This window comes from Electrona antarctica, assembly GCF_951216825.1.
Source record: "Electrona antarctica genome assembly, chromosome: 7".
Taxonomy (NCBI): Eukaryota; Metazoa; Chordata; class Actinopteri; order Myctophiformes; family Myctophidae; genus Electrona; species Electrona antarctica.
The window spans coordinates 55,238,750-55,261,788 of NC_136812.1; the positions used below are offsets into that span (position 1 = coordinate 55,238,750).

At 40.3% G+C, this 23,039-nt stretch overlaps 1 protein-coding gene across 1 annotated transcript; it reads left to right on the forward strand.

Moving 5' to 3' along the window:
* The first annotated feature begins 22 nt into the window (after positions 1 to 22).
* Positions 23 to 10,662, forward strand: LOC306927026 (uncharacterized protein). The gene is made up of 3 exons (XM_079506606.1): positions 23 to 174; positions 8,257 to 8,734; positions 8,948 to 10,662. Exons 2-3 carry the CDS (start codon positions 8,317 to 8,319, stop codon positions 9,817 to 9,819), a joined length of 1,290 nt encoding a protein of 429 aa, XP_079362732.1. The 5' UTR covers positions 23 to 174; positions 8,257 to 8,316; the 3' UTR covers positions 9,820 to 10,662.
* The last annotated feature ends 12,377 nt before the right edge of the window (positions 10,663 to 23,039 follow it).

Consider the following 23,039-nt stretch of genomic DNA (forward strand, 5'->3'; position numbering starts at 1 on the left):
CCTTGGACAGTAGCCCTATGTGCGTTCACACACAGCTAGCTGTTAGCAGTGTGGTTAGAAAACACTTTAATAATAATAATAATAATAATAATAATAATAATAATAATAGTAAAAGGTTTGAAACGGTTTGAAAACAGTGTGGTCGTTAAGCAGCTCAACCCTGAAACACAGCAGGTAAGATGAACTGATTCACCTTGTTTTTACTAACATTTATCTTTTATATTATTGACTCATCTTTTAACATGGAACAACATGACGAGTATTTCTGATCCTAAATGATCCTAAACCAGCAGTAGTTAACACTAGCAGCAGTAATAATATTGTAACTTGTTATAAACAAGCAGTAGTTAATACTAGCAGCAGTAATACAATTTACAATTTAGGCATTTAGCAGACGCTCTTAATCCAGAGCGACTTACATTAAGCAAGAACAAAAAGCATGGGAAATTGGGAATACATATAAAAAGCATTTATCAAGAAAGCTAAGCTAAGAACGTAGCTAGAACATATCTATATAATGACACTGTACATATAAACTATACATATATACTATACTATGCTGTACATATATACTTGAAGTGCTATGACTACTAGGGCTGACCCAAAAAAAACGATTAATCGACGATCGATCGATATACACGGAAATCGATCTTGAAATAAAAAATCGAATAGTCATTAAAAAAAAAGAAAGCGGACGATTTTGGTCTGCGAGCCGGTCTATTTGGTCCGCGAGCCATGCTCGCGCCTCGCAGACCTCGCAACGCCTCCTCCCCTCTCCCCCCTCACTCGTGGTAACAACAAGGAAGTCAACAAGAACAGCTGCAGCCTGCATTCATGCCGCCCAAAATAAATCAAAAGTGTAGAATCCCTGATTCTGGATTCTATCCATCCCTGATTCCCTGCCACTACAACCCCTTCGGATTCGGAACGCATCTTCTCCAAAGCGGGATTTATTGTCTCTTTTCTGCACTAATATAAGTACGGTAACTAACTATAATATTGCACTCTCAGAGACAGAGCCGCTTTTTAGGTTGTGCGAACGGTGCGACCGCACAGGGCCTCACGGAGTCGCGCCTGCGAGACGGCATTTTTTTATTCGTTGAAATGGAACAGCTTTACGTGTCTCTCTCTCTCTCTCTCTCTCTCTCTCTCTCTCTAAGCAACTCTCTCTCTCTCTCTCTCTCTCTCTCTCTCTCTCTCTCTCTCTCTCTCTCTCTCTCTCTCAAAGCAATTCTCTCTCTCTCTCTCTCTCTCTCTCTCTCTCTCTCTCTCTCAAAGCAATTCTCTCTCTCTCTCTCTCTCAAAGCAATTCTCTCTCTCTCTCTCTCTCTCTCTCTCTCTCTCTCTCTCTCATATTTCCATTTTGCACCAATATTATACTGCCATGTCTTAATACAGTGTTGCTTTTTACAAATAAAATAAGCAAATTAAGAAGGTTGATCACAAAGTTAGTGTGCTACTTTGATGGGAATGCGACGCGATTAAGAACAGCTGCCTGGGTGCTGTGCGAAGTGAATCATTATATAGTTTCTTACCTTGTGGCTCGTGCTGGTTTGAAGAAAGAAGAATTATAGGCATAATCCAATTATAATCCAAGGTTTGTTTGTCTGGAGGATGGAGATCCAACACTATGTCATATTATTAAAGTAGGCTAAGTAAACTTTAAGAAGAGCTGGTCAGTGAGAAGCTGCTCCGCTCTGCTAATTGATCTGACCTATATTTGCGCAACTGACTGGCATTTGGTAGCCTAGTAATTATACTTATTTGGCAGCACCTGCAATTCAGTAACCTACAGGCCTACACATTTCAAAAGGCTTTCATATGCTATTAATATTTTTTCTAATAAGGTTTGTCCTTATATATAGAAATGTGATCATTTTTGTATAGTTTTGGATATTAATTAATTAATTATTAAAGCACAGGGCCTCGCATTTCTCCCAGGCAGCTCTGATTGCGTGCGCCTCGCAGCAAGCACTCGTCTCGCTGCTGTCATAAAGCCTCGATTAAATGACGCTTTATTTCAGTTAATTTTACGGCAAGAATCAAGATAAGCAAAATGCCTTTCCTTTACACTTGCGTGTGCTGTTTCCACGAAGCCTCTGAGTTTATTTCAGTTATAAATGCAAAATGCCGTTCGTCGTGTGCTGCTTTGGATTATATTTTTTTATTTGAGAGGTAATGCCTGTGTCAGGCAGTTTTATTTAATGTTGACTTGTTACGGTCGGATGTTTTATTGTAAGCCTAATTATTTGTGCGTCACTGCTTTCATGAAGGCTGCTACAATTGGGCGGATTGGGTGAAAGCAACAATTGTTGCTTATTGTTAAATAAAATAATTGAGACCAATCCAAGCATGCGTTTCTCTCTGCTATATCGTTGTTTTATTTATTTTAAGCCTAATTCATTTTGCGTCACTGCTCGCCTCGCACCCCCCCCCCCCCCCCCCCCCCAGTCGGATGACGAAGCGTCGACGATCGATTCGTTTCGAAGCGTCGATCATCAAATGCGTGATCGAAGGTCAGCCCTAATGACTACATACAATGCAATGATTGTGCTGTCTACATAACATGCTATAAGTCTGTATCAAATGCTATCTAAGTCTAAAAAGTGCTGTCTAAGGGGGTAGGGTAAGTGCTATGGGCCATGGTGGAGTCTGAAAAGGTGGCTTTTCAGACTACGGCGGAAGATTGGGAGTGATGCTGCAGTTCTGACTGCAACGGGGAGTGCATTCCACAGTTTTGGAGCCAGAATGGAGAAGTGTTTGGGACGTGTGAAGCGTTGTCCCGGCGTTTTTAGTGAGGGTACTTCCAGCTTCCCTGCATTGGCTGATCTGAGTGCGCGGGAGGGTTTGTAGGGTAATAATATTGTAACTTGTTATAAACCAGCAGTAGTTAATACTAGCAGCAGTAATAATATTGTAACTTGTTATAAACAAGCAGTAGTTAATACTAGCAGCAGTAATAATATTGTAACTTGTTATGAACAAGCAGTAGTTAATACTAGCAGCAGTAATAATATTGTAACTTGTTATAAACAAGCAGTAGTTAATACTAGCAGCAGTAATAACATTGTAACTTGTTATAAACAAGCAGTAGTTAATACTAGCAGCAGTAATAATATTGTAACTTGTTTTAAGGCCACCTACGGACGGCTGCAATTCAAAACTGGCCCCCTTTACCCCTCACTATGGGGTATATCTCCCTAAACAAATACGTTTAGGGATAAGGGTTAAGGGTAGCGCAAGATGGAGCCCTAGATGTTTTCCCCCTTTTACCTCCTTTTATGATGATTTCCTGTTTTTGGTTACTATATAGAAGTGTATCTCTGTACGTCTCTACATGTTCTGATGAATTGAAAAGGGTGGACCCAATTGTAAACAAGTAATGCTTTCTGGTGTCGTCCACAGTCAACAGTTTTTGTATTGAGTTTTACTTGAAATGTACAGTAATTCTGCAAACTGTTAAAGGACCACTTCACCACTTGTTTTCATTTTTTTCATCTTCATATAATAGGTCCTCACTAATAATCATGATAAAATGGCACAATCTTTTTCTACTCAGTCTGTGCCTCATAGGAAGGCTGTGGGCAGTTCAGAAACCGTCCTCCAGTGACATCATCATTAGGCAGATCATTTTTTAAACAAGATTTTTTTTACAAAAATGTGATCCTAAATAAGCAGTAGTTAATACTAGAAGCAGTAATAACATTGTAACTTGTTGGGGGGGCAATTTCTTAATTGCTGTTGGTAGGGCGTTCCACCTTTAGTGGCATATGAGCAAAATTTAATCCATTGTTTTAGCCTAATCTGCATGTGGTTTGTTGAACTCCCTCTGGTGTTGAGATTGTGGACTTCATTTACATTAAGGAAGTATTTCAACAGATACATGGGTATCTTAAGGTGGTAGTGAAGGTAGTGAATCTTGTAGGCCAGGCCCATTGCAAAATTCTGTACTCTGTCGTCAACCTAAGCCATTCCAGCGGCAGCCTATGAAAATGGGCAGGGGTGATGTGGGTTCGGGGAGTGAGGCCAAGTAGTAGCCTGACCAGTTTGTCTGGAGCCTTGTTTTAAGGGCCTTTGAGGTGCTGTGGTACCAAGGGGTGCATGCATAGTTAATTATTTCGCTGCTATCTACGTTTATAAATGTAGCTAGGCTAATGGTACCTACTGGTGCTATCTACGCGTATGTTCGTAGACAACCGTTTACTCAATATATGAACGTGCCGTCCGTCTGTTTACCTTTTAGCATTGCTCCGGCTAATATGGAGAGCCTCCGTCCCCATCAGCGATGGGATTTTTAAATCCAGCTCCGTTGAGCCTCCATTATAACATGATTTTCAAAGCGCCGTATCTCCAAAGGTTCGAGAGCTGTCCATGGTGGGCATATATAATATTGTCGCCCACTCTAACCAAGATACCATCTGCCTGGCTGAGATTACTATTTGATCCAAAGAGAATGGATTCAGTTTTTCCCAGGTGTAATGATAGTTTTTTTTATCAGTGAGCCAGGTGCAGATTCTACCGAGTTCAGAGCTGAGCTGAAGGCCTTTTCAAGCTGCAGTTTGTCAAAGGTGCAAACGTAGTTTGTAAATGAGCAGGATTTGTACTCTGTCCACTGTAATGTTAACACGCACATCTTAGTCAATCTGATTTTTGTCTCCACCAGGCCAAAGGCATGGGGAGAGAGTATGTTTTGCACTCCGTCCGTGTGTGTGTCCGTCTGTCCGTTACCAGCTAATCTCCGACGCCGTTAACCCGGTCGATGCCAAATTTTGCATACACACTCCCTGGATGCCAAATATGAACCTCTGCCCCACATTGTCCAGAACGGCCTGTTATAGCGCCACCATGAGGCAGCTTTTTTATATTTTGTACCTAATGCCCCGATCTGCGTGAAAGGTTGTATGCACACTCCCTAGAGGCCAAGGACAAACCTTTGATCTACATTTTTCACATCTGCCTTTTATAGCACCACCAGGAGGCCGACTTTTACTCCTCCTCATTTTGTCCAAAAGTCTCAAAAGAATCGTTACACAGTATCTCTAATAGTCTTAAAAACAGCAATAGCCACTTGTCCAAATGTGCCCAAAATGTGCTGAACTCATCACATTTATGATGACGACAATGGACGTTTTTAGCCCAATTAGTGTTTTTTGTGGAAAACTAATGCTTGGAATGGATTCAGAATCATGACAACCCCCTAGTTTGACACATCACATGCTACTTAATCCACCATTGCCGTAGATCAACGGCAATTGGTATTTTATAGTGCTTTTGATTGATCAAGTCATAATGCTACTCACGTTAGCATCGGGTTTCTTATTGTCGTTTCTTTGCTGCTTGTTTACTCCGAAAAATAGTCCAAAGTTGTTGTTTTAGTCCAATCCGCCCAATGTTCAGATGTAAATAGTGATTTATGATCGCATCACACAAGCCATATTACCGCTTGTGGTGAAAACTAAGACATGTCGGCTGCTGCTTGTAAAACTTGTTGCTCCTCCTCTCGTTGTATTGGGCTGTGTGGGCCGGAAGTAGTTGGCGCTTATTCACAGATATTGCCTGGCTGCTTGCAGTAATTTCACATGTCCAGAACGGCCTGTTATAGCGTCACCATGAGGCAGCTTTTTTATATTTTGTACCTAATGCCCCGATCTGCGTGAAAGGTTGTATGCACACTCCCTAGAGGCCAAGGACAAACCTTTGATCTACATTTTTCACATCTGCCTTTTATAGCACCACCAGGAGGCCGACTTTTGTAAAACATTTTTTTTTTATATTACTCCTCCTCATTCTGTCCAAAAGTCTCAAAAGAATCGTTACACAGTATCTCTAATAGTCATGTGTTCAAGACGGATCTGTCCGATATTTTATATTCCATCCTAATTTGCTATAATTAGCTTTCAAGATTGGCCCGTTTTGAACAAAAAGCCTCAAATCATGAACGCAGCGTGCAATTTATGTGAAATCTTTCACACACTTTCTTGCTAGGCTGAGGATTATATCCCACCCTTTTCACATTGGCCTGTTATAGCGCCACCAGGAGGCCACAACCTGACCTGGCTTGTTGGAGACCTGTGCCCCAAGGGCCACGTTTTCTAGTTTAATTATTTTTGTTCGACTTCTCCTGGTGCGAGTTGACTTGTGACAATGAAGTCGACTTTGGTTACTGCCCTATTGTGTTGTGGTTCACACAGCATTGAAATGTAACCCTAAAACACACTATTGAAATGTAACCCTAACACACACCATTGAAATGTAACCCTAACACACACCATTGTAACACATCTTAACACGGTATTGGTTTGTTGTTCCTCACCACACTCCTTGAAACCAAAGTGCTTCCAAATATATGAATTTGTACTTTTCTTGTTGACCAAAGGGTGGCGCTCTTTCACTCATCTGGGCTAGATCTGAACTAAACATCTCACTGAGCTTTTAGGGAGCGGCAAAAGAGGGTGTTCATAACAAAACACACACACACACACACACACACACACACACACACACACACACACACACACACACACACACACACTTGGAATCCTGAATTCAAAAATGTAAATGTTGGAGAGTTGGGCTAACAGTAGAAGTCTGGTAGCCAACAGGCTTCTTTTGTTTAAAGTGGGATTTTTCCTTAAATATTGTTTATATGCATACATTCATGAGTCGACTTGCTGACCGGCTGACGGTAATGAACAATAAGCCTATCTCACAGAATTTCCCCGCCCCCCTAAATACGCCCCCTTTCGGGGTTAGTGGTGATAGCGTGACGTCACTCCATAGACGCTACATGTTAACAGAGGTTATTTAAGAAGTCTACAACTTTTGTTTTCTCAAGGTAAGGTTTGTTCTATCTGCTCGACCTGATTTACCATCTTGTTTGCTTCATAATAATATTGGTCTGTCACATTTTTACATTAGAAAATGTACTTAGATTCTCCAGAGAAAAAAACGTGTAAATGCCCATGTTAAAGTCACCACTATTTACCGGAAGTGGGCGTGAAAAACGGGCTGTGAGATAGGCCTATTGTTTTTTGTATAGGAGGATATATGTGACCATACCATTAACAACCTATATAAGGCAAGGATTTTTAATCCATTCCATCCACAAAAACACTCCTTGGGCTTAAAAACAGCAATAGCCACTTGTCCAAATGTGCCCAAAATGTGCTGAACTCATCACATTTATGATGACGACAATGGACGTTTTTAGCCCAATTAGTGTTTTTTGTGGAAAACTAATGCTTGGAATGGATTCAGAATCATGACAACCCCCTAGTTTGACACATCACATGCTACTTAATCCACCATTGCCGTAGATCAACGGCAATTGGTATTTTATAGTGCTTTTGATTGATCAAGTCATAATGCTACTCACGTTAGCATCGGGTTGCTTATTGTCGTTTCTTTGCTGCTTGTTTACTCCGAAAAATAGTCCAAAGTTGTTGTTTTAGTCCAATCCGCCCAACGTTCAGATGTAAATAGTGATTTATGATCGCATCACACAAGCCATATTACCGCTTGTGGTGAAAACTAAGACATGTCGGCTGCTGCTTGTAAAACTTGTTGCTCCTCCTCTCGTTGTATTGGGCTGTGTGGGCCGGAAGTAGTTGGCGCTTATTCACAGATATTGCCTGGCTGCTTGCAGTAATTTCACATGGACACCAGGGGGGCGATGAAAGTGTTAACATTATGGTAATTGTTAGGGTCTGGCCGAGCCTCGGGCCGACCCAGTTAGGGTAGGGTAGGGCCAGGGTTTGATTCTGTTTCTTTCATTCGCCTGTATCTCCTATTCCTTGTCCCAGATGGCATTTTTGCCGGCGCTGTGATGCGCCTCCATTATGTTTTAGCAGCACCCGCGGTAAACATGGAATGATGATGCATCGTCACACACCCTAACATAAGATCATAACTTCCGTTCTGGGTATTTTGCTCTTCAAAATAAGAGTTAAACAGGGAAAATGCTGGCGTGAATTTTATCACAAGTTATCAAATGCTGGCCGCCAAAGCGTTTTAAAGCATAATTAAATGTTGACATCTTGCCGTATATAGGTAATGGTATGGTCACATATAAGACCTTATTAAAATAAATTGCTCAATACCGACAGCCGGTCAGCAAGTGGACTCATTCATTTAAGTATTTTTAAGTATATAGGCAACATTTTAGGCCAATAAAAACACATTTCCCCCTCCCCACCCCTGGCTTCCGGACTATAGGTCTCCAGTTAGTAAAGTCCTTCCTTATTCACTTGATTTCAGACCGGAGTCCAGACTGCAGGTGAAGACGAACTCTCCAGACTCATAAGAACTACAATACCCATGATGCATCACTCCCAGGTGAAGATGAACTCTCCAGACTCAGCCAGGGACGTTTGTATTAAACAGGAAGCTGATGACGTTTCTATTAAACAGGAAGACGTTTCTATTAAACAGGAAGCTGAAGACGTTTCTATTAAACAGGAAGCTGAAGACGTTTCTATTAAACAGGAAGCTGAAGACCAGCCACACCTGAAGATGAACTCTCCAGACTCAGCCAGGGACGTTTCTATTAAACAGGAAGCTGATGACGTTTCTATTAAACAGGAAGACGTTTCTAATAAACAGGAAGCTGAAGACGTTTCTATTAAACAGGAAGCTGAAGATGTTTCTATTAAACAGGAAGCTGAAGACGTTTCTATTAAACAGGAAGCTGAAGACGTTTCTATTAAACAGGAAGCTGAAGACCAGCCACACCTCAGTAAGTTTCATGTGAAAACAAATATTGTTCCTGAAGAAACAATGTATTTTGCTAAAATCTTTCAGAACAGTAATATTATTATTAGTTAGTAACAGTTTAGTCAATCTTATCTTGGTAGGTAAATAGGTCATTTTGTACATGGAACATGGAAGAAGAATGGATTTACATTGTATGAATCCAGTGTTGACCATCATGTTATGTTTCTGCTCCTAGACATCCTGCACATGGTTGTGTGTAAAGAGGAGGTTTCTCCTGAACAGGAGAGGAGCCCCAGTCTGCTCCAGGAGGAACCAGAGCCTCCACACATTAAAGAGGAACAGGAGGAGCTTAAAGAGGAACAGGAGGAACTACTTCAAAGACCAGAGGAACCTGTTGGGTCAACGTTGACATTACTAGAAGTGAAAGGTGAAGAACAAAATTATGATGATGAAGAAGAAGAAGAAGAAGAACACATATCTTCCCACTGCTCTGAGATTGAAGTTGAACTTGAATCTGACACTGAAGTCACTGAAGACAGTGATGATTGGGAGGAGACCAGTGAAGACGATGATGACGAACGGCGTGACAAGAGTTTCAGTGACTCAGGTTCCCTGAAGAAGCTCCAGCATGTCCACACGGGAGAAAAACCTTTTAACTGTAAACATTGTGAAAGGAGTTTCAGTCAGTCAGGTAACCTAAAGCAACACCTTCGTGTCCACACTGGAGAAAAGCCTTTCCAATGTAAACATTGTGACAAGAGTTTCAGTCATTCAAGTGCCCTAAAGACACACCTTCGTGTCCATACTGGAGAAAAACCTTTCCAATGTAAACATTGTGACAAGAGTTTCAAGGATTCAAGTAATCTGAATAAACACCTTCGTGTCCACACTGGAGAAAAACCTTTCCAATGTAAACATTGTGACAAGAGTTTCATTTGCTCAAGTTATCTGAAGAGCCACCTTCGTGTCCACAGTGGAGAAAAACCTTTCCAATGTAAACATTGTGACAAGAGTTTCAACAGATCAAGTCATCTGAAAAGCCACCTTCGTGTCCACAGTTCTCACAGGACAATAAAAAATATGTCCACTTTAAACGGTGTGACCTAAGTTTAAATAACTCGGGTCACTTGCTAAGACACCATTGCATTCACACCATGGGGTAAAAAAAAAGAAAGTTTCCATGTGTTCCTGTCTGTCTTGGATTATGGAGACATAATCTATAGACATGCAGCAGCATCCACTCTTAAATCCCTAGACTCTGTTTATCACTCATCGATTAGATGTATTACGGGTGATAGCTATGGTACTCACTATTGTATCTTATATAATAACGTTGGAAAACTGCATTGGCACCTGTTCTTGTATAAAGCCATGCTTGGAAATTGTCCTAAATCCATCTCATCTTTTTCTGAAGTACGCCCGCACTCGGTCAAGTAGTTTCCACAAATTCAAGGTACCAAAAGTTAGCTCTGAACTTGCTTTTGGCTTCTGTGGCCCTAATACATAGAATGACCTGCAAACGACATTGAAACTGACCACATTGGTACCCTTAAGTCGTTTTAAATTAATAGATTATGGATTATTATACTGCTCCTATATTTCAAAACAAATATGGGTAAATTCTCCTTCTACAGCACGACCACCCAGGCGTGGAATGTCCTGACCCCTTCCCTCAAAAAATGCAATCACTTACATATTTTAAAACAGGCATGAAAGTCCACCTTTCAGCAGGCCCAATGGAGAGGAAATGATCACTTCTCCTTTAAACAGGTGACCACGCCCCCTCTTAACTTTCTCCCACTCTGTACATTTAGTGTTTTATTATTTCCTGTAATGATATATTTTGTTGTTGCTTTTGATGATATTGAATTATTGTTGAGGGGCGCTAGCTCCTCCTACTGGGCTTTGTCTTTGTGTGAACACAAACACGATGATTTGATTGGCTGATCATCACCCCATAGCGATGATTTGATTGGCGGATAAAAACAGTGAGGGCAGAAAAAGTGAAGACGCTTAAAGTGATTGGCCGGAATGACATTAGTGATGATTTGATTGGCTGAAGCAGAATGTGATGCATGATGTGATAAGAGCGCCCCTCACTTCACACAAAGTGTGATTTTTTTGTTCTGCTATTATGAATTGATTACATAGGACCTGAATGGAAACAAGACCGCCAGGACTTTGTTTTTTTGTTCTCCCTTTTGGAATCAGTGTTTGACTGAACTCTGTTGTTGTTTTACATTCATGTCTAATAAACTATTCAATCAATCCTGTCAATAGAGGCCTCCATTCTCCTGATCTTTAGTTTTTCTCCTCATGTTAAACCTTAAAGGACAACTTTGGTTGTTTTTCAACCAAGGTTCATGTTTTAGGTTATTAGAGAAAGTAAAAGATGAGTGTTATATTTTCATTTGCTGCATTATTTTGTTTAAACACTTTTAGCGTTTTTTGGCAGGGGGCGGGCATTCGAACAAGTGGGTAAATGTATTTGTTAATAATTAATTAATTTAATTATTGTTTTCTATAGTCCTACTAGACCCCAGGAAATTACACCTGGCCACAAAAGATCACGGAATCTATTGAATGTGAAGAGGGAGGTGACAAACTGACATTTTGGAAAACAGTGCATTTTATTCCAAATACTATAGGGATTCACAGTTATTGAAATGTTAGCCCATGTCTGAATATAAACAGCGTCGATGTAGTATTTTTATTTTAAAACATTGGCTAATACCAATATTGCATTTTAAGGCCAACATCGACCCATACCGATTTGATAAAATATTGTCCATCCCTAGATAAAATACTTTGGAAGTTTTGAAAATGTATTGTTAATGTGTGTGAAAAATGTATTGAATTAAAAAATTAAGTAAGTAAAACACTGTTGAGTGTTCAACAGTATGGCTGAACCTCTACCTAACCCAACTCCTGTCACACTCAAATCAAAGCCCAAGACGTTTCTGTTTACTGCTGCTTTTTACTGAGGTTTATGGGTCTGTATTCAGTTTGCTTTTTATTTTATTCTTATTTTTCTATTCTGTATATATATTAGCTATATTTTTGATTTATGTTTATGGAGTAGCTTTGTTTATTTATAATTATTTATAGTTTTTATTGTATTCAAATGTCCTTTTATTGTGAATGCATCACACTTTACATTGCTCTTAACCCATTTAGACCCCCATCTGAAAATATGTTGTTCCAGGGACCCCCCAGGAGCAAGGATTCGAGTTAAAAACGTTGTGAAAACTAGCAGATCTACAAGCTTGTACGAGCTTGTAGATCTGCTATTTTTCAATAGCTAAAGTATAAGAATGCTTAAAACACCAAAAGGGGTTCCCGCCCAGATGTTGTGTGTGCAAAGCACACTGCCTTCCTTGTTGAAATGTACAAATAAACATGCTTACTCTAACGGGCAAAGCAGTGCTGTAACTTCATTACACTGTTTAGTAAATCAATTCATAAATCAAAATATTATTATTATTATACAATGAATCTATTTGTATATTTATTCAAGAGTACATTTGCCTTTTATGATCAAATAGAATAACAGAATAAAGTAAGTCTATGCCATAGACTCTATGGTACATGATGTGTATTGAAATCAGACACCTTGACGTCTCTCCATGTTGCAGTTGGCATACAGTCTGAGTCAGGATACACAACGCAGCAGTAGATACAGTTAATTAAACATCTACTGATGCATGAACTTGGACACATCATCAGTGTTGTAAACCTGGGATGGTTGGGTGTTTCTGGGTCTTACAACAGACACCCTCCTCCATGCGACCCAACCATGGCTGATCAGACCCCGGCCTGTGTCCATGTGGCATGCTACACTACAGCCCCAATGTCTGTCCTGTGTCCAAGTGGCATGCTACACTGCAGCCCCCACTCTGTCCTGTGTCCAAGTGGCATGCTACACTACAGTCCCCACTGTCTGTCCTGTGTCCAAGTGGCATGCTACACTACAGCCTCCACTGTCTGTCCTGTGTCCAAGTGGCATGCTACACTACAGTCCCCACTGTCTGTCCTGTGTCCAAGTGGCATGCTACACTACAGTCCCCACTGTCTGTCCTGTGTCCAAGTGGCATGCTACACTACAGTCCCCACTGTCTGTCCTGTGTCCAAGTGGCATGCTACACTACAGCTTCCACTGTCTCTGTCATGTGTCCAAGTGGCATCAGCTTCGGTACAACTCCAGCTATACAGCCAGCCTCTCAAGCTGCACCGAGGCTAATTTTAAACCCTCCTTGCAGGTGTTACTGCAGTCTGTAGCGTTTTGGGTTCCTCCTCACAGAAGAAGTGTTTTAAGCTACCAACCCTCTCCGGCCGTCCTCTGTCTCTCCAGATGTCACCACCCTCTTGGTGGTCGTCACCCAGGCTGTTCCTGGTTGTCACTGGTACTACAACTCCCAGAGTTATTCAGTCTGTTCCTGTTTGTCACTGGTACTACAACTCCCAGAGTTCTTCAGTCTGTTCCTGGTTGTCACTGGTACTGCAACACTTACAGAGTTCTTCAGTTAATGAAACATCATGAACTTGGACACATCATCAGTGTTGTAAACCAAGACTTGTTTACATCAGAGTCCTCCATTTTCAATTCATCAAGAAATCTGTATACTTCTGTACTGCAGGAAGTATCAGGGCCGGCTGCAGGATGAAATGACTAAGGGTGCAGATGAAAATTGTTAGGGTGCACAGGAAATATTGTTATTTTATTTCAACATACAGCTATAGCGTTGTTAAATCAAACGGGGTGATAACTGTAAAAGTGCTTCTGCCTCCAGAGGGCGCTGTGGACTGTGTGGGGGTTTGGAGAAGTGTAGGATGGTTGTTACAGAATAAGAATGGCTTGTCTGTGACCGCAGCCCTGCACTGCACATTTAGTAAAACTTTTATCAGCCTGTTGTTGCCATGTTGAATGATTTAACAATGAATAGCTGAATGCTGAAATATTTACTGCTGTTAAATATTGTAAGTCGCTTTGGATAAAAGCGTCTGCTAAATGACTGTAATGTAATAGGCAGCATTTATTTAACTTAAAGGACCACTTCACCACTTTTCAACTTCTCTTCCTATGATTGGTCCTAACTAATGTTCATGATAAAATACCACCATTCTTTCCTACTCGGTCTGTGTCTCATAGGAAGGCTGTGGGCAGTTCAGAAACCTGTCCACCAGTGACATCATCGATGGTGAATCCAAGCTAATAGAAACGGCAGGCTTTCTTTTCCTGAAAAGTTGGAGTGCAAAAGTTGAAGCCATCGTTCTCACGATAATAAAAATCTAAATATATTTTAAAACAAATCTTGTTTAAAAGAAAATCTGCCTAATGATGATGTCACTGGTGGACGGGTGTCCATACTGCCCAAAGCCCTCCTATGAGACACAGACTGAGTAGGAAAAAAATGGTGGTGTTTTATCATGAACATTAGTGAGGACCAATTATATGAAGAGATGTTGAAAAGTGGTGAAGTGGTCCTTTAAGTGTGGTATAGCTACAATCTGCAAACTATTTATACAGTATTCAATCAATCAATCAATCAATCAAAAACCTGAGTTTTAGTCTGTTTCTACTGCAGCCGCAGCAGCATTTATTGAATTAAGTGTAGCCTACATGCATGCTACTGCATGCAAACTGTTATAAAGTATTCAATCAACCAATACAAATAAAGAATACGAGACGGCTCGCCCCTTTTCCAACTCGCCCCAAGCGGCGAAGATCGGTCGCCCCAATGGGAAGATCGGTCGCCCCAAAGCCCGGAGAAGTCGCCCCCAAATGTCCGGAGAAGTCGCCCCCAAAAGTCCGGACAAGTCGCCCCGTAAAACCGCTGTATTTTCGAGGTAACAGCAGAGAGAGCGAGAGAGAGAGATTTTTACCTGTGCTTTTAAACAGAGAGAGATTTGTACATGTAGCTGTTATGTCTCACTGACGGCTGTTTGATTGTGCTGCACTTGCATATTCCTGTGTTGCTTTTGTGATGATTGGGGGGAATATCTGGGATCGACTACTTCAGTCTTGACATACAACATACAATCATGTGTGATGATGTTGCTTTGCCGTTGTTATTATGACTCTGAGTTTTGAAAGTAAAGATGAGTTGTGTTTAAGCTGTGTCATGGTCCACTGATTCACAATAGTAGCCTACTTTTAAACAGAGAGAGAGAGAGAGATTTTTACCTGTACTATATTTGTACCTGTACTTTGAGATTGTTCCTGTACTTTTAAACAGAGAGAGAGAGAGAGAGAGAAGGAGGTAAAGTGAATATGTTGGTGGCGCTGTAACTGGCCAATGTGAAAAGGGTGGGATCTATTCCTCAGCCTAGTATGAAAGTCTGTGAAAGATTCCATGTAAATTGCATGCTGCCTTCATGATTTGAGTCATTTTCAAAAATCCACCTGTTGGTGGCGCTGTAAGTCTGTGTCCAGGTCCCCAGCTAAATCTTTAACTCTAACAAGTACTGTACTTTTAGGCAGACATAGAATAGTACAACAATAGTACAACAACAATAACAACAACAACAACAACAACAACAACAACAACAACTAATTTCAGTAATGGAGGAATGGAACACCTTTCCAGAATGGAATTTCCAGAACAATGGAGGGGTGTGAGCCATTCATTATCCATGCATCATTTTCATTTGACCAACAACAACAACAAACTGGTTCTAAATGTTCTCCTTTGACAAACAACATTGATTCTAAATGTTCTAATATGATAAATAAGGTAAAATAAACATGAAATAAACATGGGGTGATATATCCGTGCTTTGGGGCGAGATATCCACGCGGTGGGGCGAGATATCCACGCTTTGGGGGCGAGCTGTCCACGGCTTGGGGCGAGCCGTCTTCACTTTTCGAAATTCCGGGGCGAGCCGTCTTCACTTTTCGCGGGGGCGAGTTGACAAAGGGGCGAGATGACCTGTTACCAATAAGAGCACCCCCCCCCCCCCCTCCCCAACAGCAGCAAAATAACAGATCTACAAGCAAATTTTGGGCTTGTTTTCATATACCTGGTTTCTTGTTTCTCTCACAATAGCCTACCTGGCAACACTGCACACATTCCAGCACACTGTGCTCAGAGCCTCATATGGACCCCAAGGTCAACTCAAGACACACGCACGCACGCGCACACACACACACACACACACACACACACACACACACACACACACACACACACACACACACACACACACACACACAGAAAAACATCACACCCGTGTGAACTACACATTTGTTATAGTTACTGTACACATACTAACCATAGCAACCATGCTCATTTTTTTGGTTGCTAACCATAGCAACCATCCTCATTTTTGTGGTACGAACAAACACGGGTACACAGGTACAAAGCCAGTTGTTCTTTTTGAGTGGTTTGCACCACTCAAAAATACAAATTCCATCTCCCCAACTCCAAGTGGGTTTTTCTTATATTTGCATTGCTGCTATTCAAAAGCCCCCTCAGGTACATTTTGAGGGGCTATGCCAAATGAATACTTACTCATGTACACTGTAGTAACAGCTTAAGCACAAGGTTTACAAGCTGTAAAATAACTGTATTGTTCACAGTAGTTATGGTAAATACAACACATATTTGATCATGTTTCTGTAATGATAAAGCACACATACAGGACCTGTAGTGTTGAAACTTTTATTAAACCAATTAAACAAAAACATGTATCAATATGTCCATAACCCTATAACTGCATATCAATGAACATAATAATTATTGCATGAATATTAATTAATACAACTTGTTAAATCTTGACCAAAATGGTAAATGGTGCATTTATATAGAGCCTTTATCCAAGGCGCATTACATTCACCCATTCACACACACATTCATACACAGATGGCGGCAGAAACCATGCAAGGCACCAACCTGCACATCAGGAGCAATTAGGGGTTCAGAGTCTTGCTCAAGGACACTTCCGACACTAACTCTAGGGGAGCCCGGGTTCGAGCCCACTCGCCAGACTTTAAAAAAAGGCTTTGTAATTTGTCATTTTGAATACTTGAATGTACTTTGTCCACCACCGATGACTGGAAAACAAAATCAGGTTGGGAATTTAATACAGTAGTGAAACATTACTCACTCAGTCTATCAAATAAACACAAACTAAATAGCTCATGCAGTACGATGGTCTGCATTGTAAACCACAGTACTGTACAGGAGTGGAAAGTCATTATAGGCCTATAAATATACTCAACAAGTACTGTACTTATCCTATAGTCTATTATACTTTGCTTGAGTATTTCTGGTATCCAATGCATTTTACTTTCAAAATTTCAGCTCCGCATGTAAACATTGTGGCCCTTTATCAACGTGATTTACATCCAGAAATGGGCTTACGCCAAAATCACAGCAATTTTCCACATGTATCATTCCAGAGTGACTTGACGTACGCCAAGCCAAAACTCACGTCTGGTAGGGAGCTGTCATATGCTTTGTCTGCACCCGTACACATTCACAGTACAATAAAGCACAAACATAACATGTCAAAGAAAGAGTTTTCTAATCTCAAAGTGGGTTATTCAGGGGGTCCGCAGCTAAATGATTGATAGGCTACTCTCTTTTGGCATGGGGACACCTGGGCCCCCGTAAAATCCTATGGGATATGGGCATAGGCATATGGACATAGAATTAAATAATTGTATGTCATTCAGCTGGGTGTGGGGCCTTCATATTCCTATTGCATTACCATTGACCTCTATAGAGGGTGTGTATGTGTGGCACCCACAAAAGAGTGATTGTTTATTTGTGTAATGTGTAATTCGTTTTTTACCTGCATTCATGATTCATGTTGAACAAGTTAATACTGTGACATACATGATTTGAATAACAGCCACTATGGACATTAGGGGGCAGTGTCCATCTGTTACATGCTGGGGGAACCACAGTGTACCACGTGATTTTCTGCAAGAAGCCATTATCTAATGGCAAAGAGACAACACATTTTTGTTGTTCATTCTTGTGTCCTGTATTCCAGGTTATGACCTCAAAACCACTGTAGGCCTATTTGCAACACAAATAATTCCATGAGGAAGATAATTCACTTAGCTTCAGTTTGATGTAAAGATGATGACGTTTTGTGTTGATTTAATGAAAATAATGGAATAATGTCTTATAAACATCAATAATATGCTATAGCAGGACTTTGAGACCTTTAAGTAAAGTGGCAACATTCTTTAATGGTTATTAGCAGTTGTATCATTTTATAATACACTATAGCATGACTTTGTGACCTTTAAGTAAAGTGACAACTTTGTATAATATGCTATAGCATATTATTGATGTTTATAAGACATTATTCCATTTAATACACATTGGTTATAATGCATCATGACAGACATTACAGAACTTCTCTATGTCCCTTTATAACCACCTAAGTTATAATAGTTATAATGTGCTGTTCCACTGAGCATAATAATGCATTATGACCAGCACTTATAATATGTTATAAACGTGGTTATAAGTTGTTATACATGGCTATAAACATTTATAACGAGTGTTATAATGCCTTATAAGCACATTATAATGCATTATAAATGAGCTTATAATGCATTATAAAGGCGACCTTAATATAAAGTGTTACCTATGTGTGTTGTTCATTCTTGTGTCCTGTATTCCAGGGTAATCTATAAACTGCACCTCGGGTACCCACGCCTGGGACCTGTGAGGTAATGTGTGAACTATATTACCATTTACTAGTGTATGTGTGAATCTATTGCCATTGATGTCTATAGAGGGTGTGTATGTGTGAACTACATTACCATTTACTTCTGTATGCGTATGTATGAACTGCCTTACAATTCATGTGGCCTCAAGTGACATGTTTTGAGTAGCCTGACTCTGCCAGATGGAATAAGCTTGCAAAGCAAGCTAGCATGTTTTGAAGCTTTCCTACTGACAAATATTATTATTAGGGGCCATAGGGGTCACGCCCAAAGCGCGTAGAACCCTTTTGGTTCCGTGACAATTGTATCCGTTTTGGCAGTTCTGAGCTATCGTTCTTCACGGAATTCGGCAATATGGTAGAGGGCCGTGAGGATCCCTCACAAACTGAAGCTCACACTCATTCGTCAAAAGAACTCTGACCTTTAGATCTCCCGATGAGTAAATTGTTATGATTTGCTCGATCCACTTTTTCTGCCTTTTTTTGTCCACGTCAAAGAATTCCATGGGCTGGTAACCACTCCCCTTGAAATCGCATTTGACAGACAACCCCATCAGCCAGCATAACAAAAAAAAACACCCATGTGAAGTGAGGGGGCACTTATCATCTTACAGCATCATGATTATGTAAAACAAACATTGAGACAAAACAAATATTAAATTATCTTTATTGTCAACAGTGTTTTTAAAACAAACATTGAACTAAAAACAAACATTAAACCTGTATATAGGAGGCCCTCAAAAAAAATAATAATCCAGTCTAGAAGATGCGTGTGCATTTGTCTCATGCACATTTGACACTTCTGCTATTACCTGACTTAAGAGTTTTTGATTGATTGATAATTTCATTAGACAATAAGATGCAAACAGTACAGGTTACAGTCAAGCACAGCATTGGTCCAAAAGGACAGCACCGAAGAAAGACCTTGCGGTCTTGTTTCGGGTCCCATGCATTAATTCGCCTGAGTGACCTTGTGCATTTCAGTCATCAATGTTTACGTAAAACGTTTGGTTTAATTGATTTGATTGATTGTTCTATTCAGCCCTAGGGTTCCTTGAGGTAGTATATGCAGAATATAGCCTATGCTGCATATATATGCCATAGTCAGGTTCATATGGGCATATATGTGGATAAATAGGACATATGTCTCTCATTATAGCTTATGCAAATCATATTTCCATGGGGGGGGGTGCATCAGCTAGGGAGGTAGGTAACAGGGGGTGCATGGCCAAAAAGGTATCATGATAAGAATATGATGTAATTTGATTCTGGGGAGGGGGTTTAATTTGCAGTTTAAGTGATTGACCCCTCCCCCTCCCCCCCTCCCCCGCCACCCGACCACACCCTCTAGTATTTAACCAGAGTGTTATTCACTTCAATGTGTGAGTTGTTAAGAGCCAGACCCTTCTCTTCTGCACTAGCTGAAGCAGTCATTTGTTTTCTGCCCAAGTAGTTTAACCAACAATTTACCAGTTTTCATTCTCTGGCTTTCTTTATTGAGCAAGTTTGGAGTTATGGCTGTACTACAATCATTGAAGTCCTTGATCAACCAGAGACTATCTGCTGCTGCTGAAGAGATATTTGGGATTGTTGAAAGAATTCTAACAGAGTACGAGGATGAAGCTTTCCACTACAAACAAGAAAATTACCGCCAACGAAGACTACTGGATATGGTTTTACAACCAATCGTCAAATTACACAGAGCAGGTTGGTAAATCCACTATATTGTTAAATCGAAAAGCAGTTAGTGTGAACATGGAAGTTGAACTTGTTGAAATGTTAACACCATCTTTGTGAGTTTGCATCGATGCTAGTCAACAGCATTTTAGTCATAGTGGCCTCCATTCAGGTTTGGGTGACCATTAAACGGAATCAAGAAGTAAGGAAAACTAAACAGCTGATCAATGCCTGAGACATTGTTTGAATTGGACAAGTCAGTATTATTAAATACATGATTACACACACACACACACGCACACACACACACACACACACGTATACACATTCCACATACATATTTTTCTCATTTAAACACTATTATGTACTGGCATTCACCTCTCTCTAACCCGCCACTAATCAAAATGAGCACAGGAAACAGGAAATGTATGAACACATATATTTATATATTGCTATATTAAACTTGCTTTCTGAACGTTTCTCTGGATATCTCTGATTGGAAATGACATTTGAAACAAGGACATGTGTATGTTTTAGAAATGAAGCATTTTTTTAAAGTAACTAACCATAACCCTGACAATCATTTGTATGGCAATTCACATTAGGACACATATGGACAGATATGGAATGACAGCGGAAGTTCCCTCCGACCACAACTACATAAGTGGTTGACCACTCCAAGTCGACACTCACAGTAGACCAGACACCACAGTATGATACAAATGTTATGATCAAACATGTAATAGTTTTCTCTCCTTTTATCTTCTGGCTAGACTCCCTACACTACCCTGTGTGTAAAGAGGAGGTATCCTCTGAGCAGCAGGAGAGAACCCCTAGTCTGGTCCAGGAGGAACCAGAGTCTCCACTGATTAAAGAGGGACAGGAGGAGCTACTTCAAAGACCACAGGTGGCTGGTGGGTCAACACTGACAATACTATCAGTTTGCTCATTTCCCTCTGAGCAGCAGCAGAGAACCCCAGGTCCGGAACACAATGCACTACTTCAAAGAGCAGAGGAGGCTGATGGATCAACGCTGGCATTGCTATCAGTGAAACGTGAAGATGATGAAATCACAGAAACGAAACCTCTAGCCAACACCTCATCTCAACACATGAAAACAGAAGCTGATGTAGAGGAATGTGTAACATCACAACCAACTAGTAGTGACCAAATCCTCTCTTTACATGGTTCTGCATCTGGCACTGAACACAGTGATGAGTGGGACAATACCATGGATGACCAGACAGGTTTAAACACACTAAAATCACACAATACACAAAACATGGGAGAACATAGTTTGTCTTTGAGCAACAAGATCTCCCATGACCTCACATCATCAAAACAAAGTCACTCCATGATGAGTCACACAGGGAGGAAACGTTTTAGTTGCACATATTGTGGCAAACTGTTTCAAAGCAATGGACATCTGAAGACACACACAATGATTCATACAGGGGAAAGGCCCTTTACTTGCACAGTCTGTGGCAAAGGCTGTACTACAAAATGTCATCTGAAATCACACATGAAGACTCATACGGGGGAAAAGCCCTTTACTTGCACAGTCTGTGGAAAGGGATTTTGTCAAAGACATCATCTGAAAATACACATGAGGATTCATACAGAGGAAAAGCCATTTACTTGTGCAGTGTGCGGCAAATGCTGTAGTCAGTTGAGTCATCTAAAAAGACACATGTGGATTCATGCAGTGGAAAAACCATTTACTTGTACAGTATGTGGCAATGGTTTCAGCCAGAGGAGTGATATGAAAAAGCACATGCGGACACATACAGAAGAAACAAACAGTTGTTTTTTGGCAGATGCTTTGGTAAAATGCTGACAAAGGCTTTGTTCGAAAGCGGTATCTAAACAAAAAAGGCTTTAGCGTCATGCATGCATTGCATGTCTATTGGCGTATTGATGATTACCTTTTACAGTACAGCAAAGGCAAGTATAAACACATAAGGAATTAGGGGAAAAGCAAGGGTGATACAAAAGAAAGAAAACGCCTAAAGGTGAAAGGCCATTTAGATTTACATATTAAGGCAACAGCTATGGTCTAAACGTTAAATTACAAACACATAAGGACACATACATGGACTCATTCAGCGGAGAAGCTGATGAGATATTCTTTTCAATGAAGGCATTAGAGTTGACCCATGGCACACATACATTCTAATCCAGAATGACCATGACAAGTCATAGACACTAAAGTAGATCATCACATCATGTGACATTAACTTGATTATGGAATACATAATGTAGGATTTCCTACACATATGGGAGATCAGACACTTTGTATATAGTTTGAACCCCTTATACTTAATTATACATAAAGTTGTTATTTGCATAATAGTTATATTATAATACGTTTTATTCACCTTACTACGATAACTGGATGGGCCTAATGGAGGTGCATTTGTAAATCGTTTTTTTATCTTTTCATATAAACATACAACTGCTTTACTTGTTGGACATTTTGATGACATTGATGTCATTCTTGTTGACTGTATTGTTGTCATTCTTGTTTTTTGATGGTTGGGAAATGCCACATCTGGGTGTGATTCTCTCCATTGAGCACAACAAAAGTTGTACTTTTGGGTCAATTTATTAAGTAGGCGTGTAATAAGCGGGATAAGACTGGTCAGCGGTCATTGTCGATAATGACCGCCGACCCGTCAATTATTCCTTACATAACACACTGCTGAATATCAAGCATTCAACCTAGCTGTGTAAAAAACATTCAATAATGGTGCAATAAAGTCCTGAATAGCTGCTTGGTTTGTGTAACTCATCTCAGTGTGTGGTTCTGACTCAAATATGATCTTGATGATGTGATTTTATGTTTTTGTAAAAGGCAAATAAGTAAGCACAATGTAATGGTAGTTCATGATGATAATGTTGCCACTTTACTTTGGGGTGCAAATATCAATTAACTAACTATTAACTAATGATAGTTAATCATT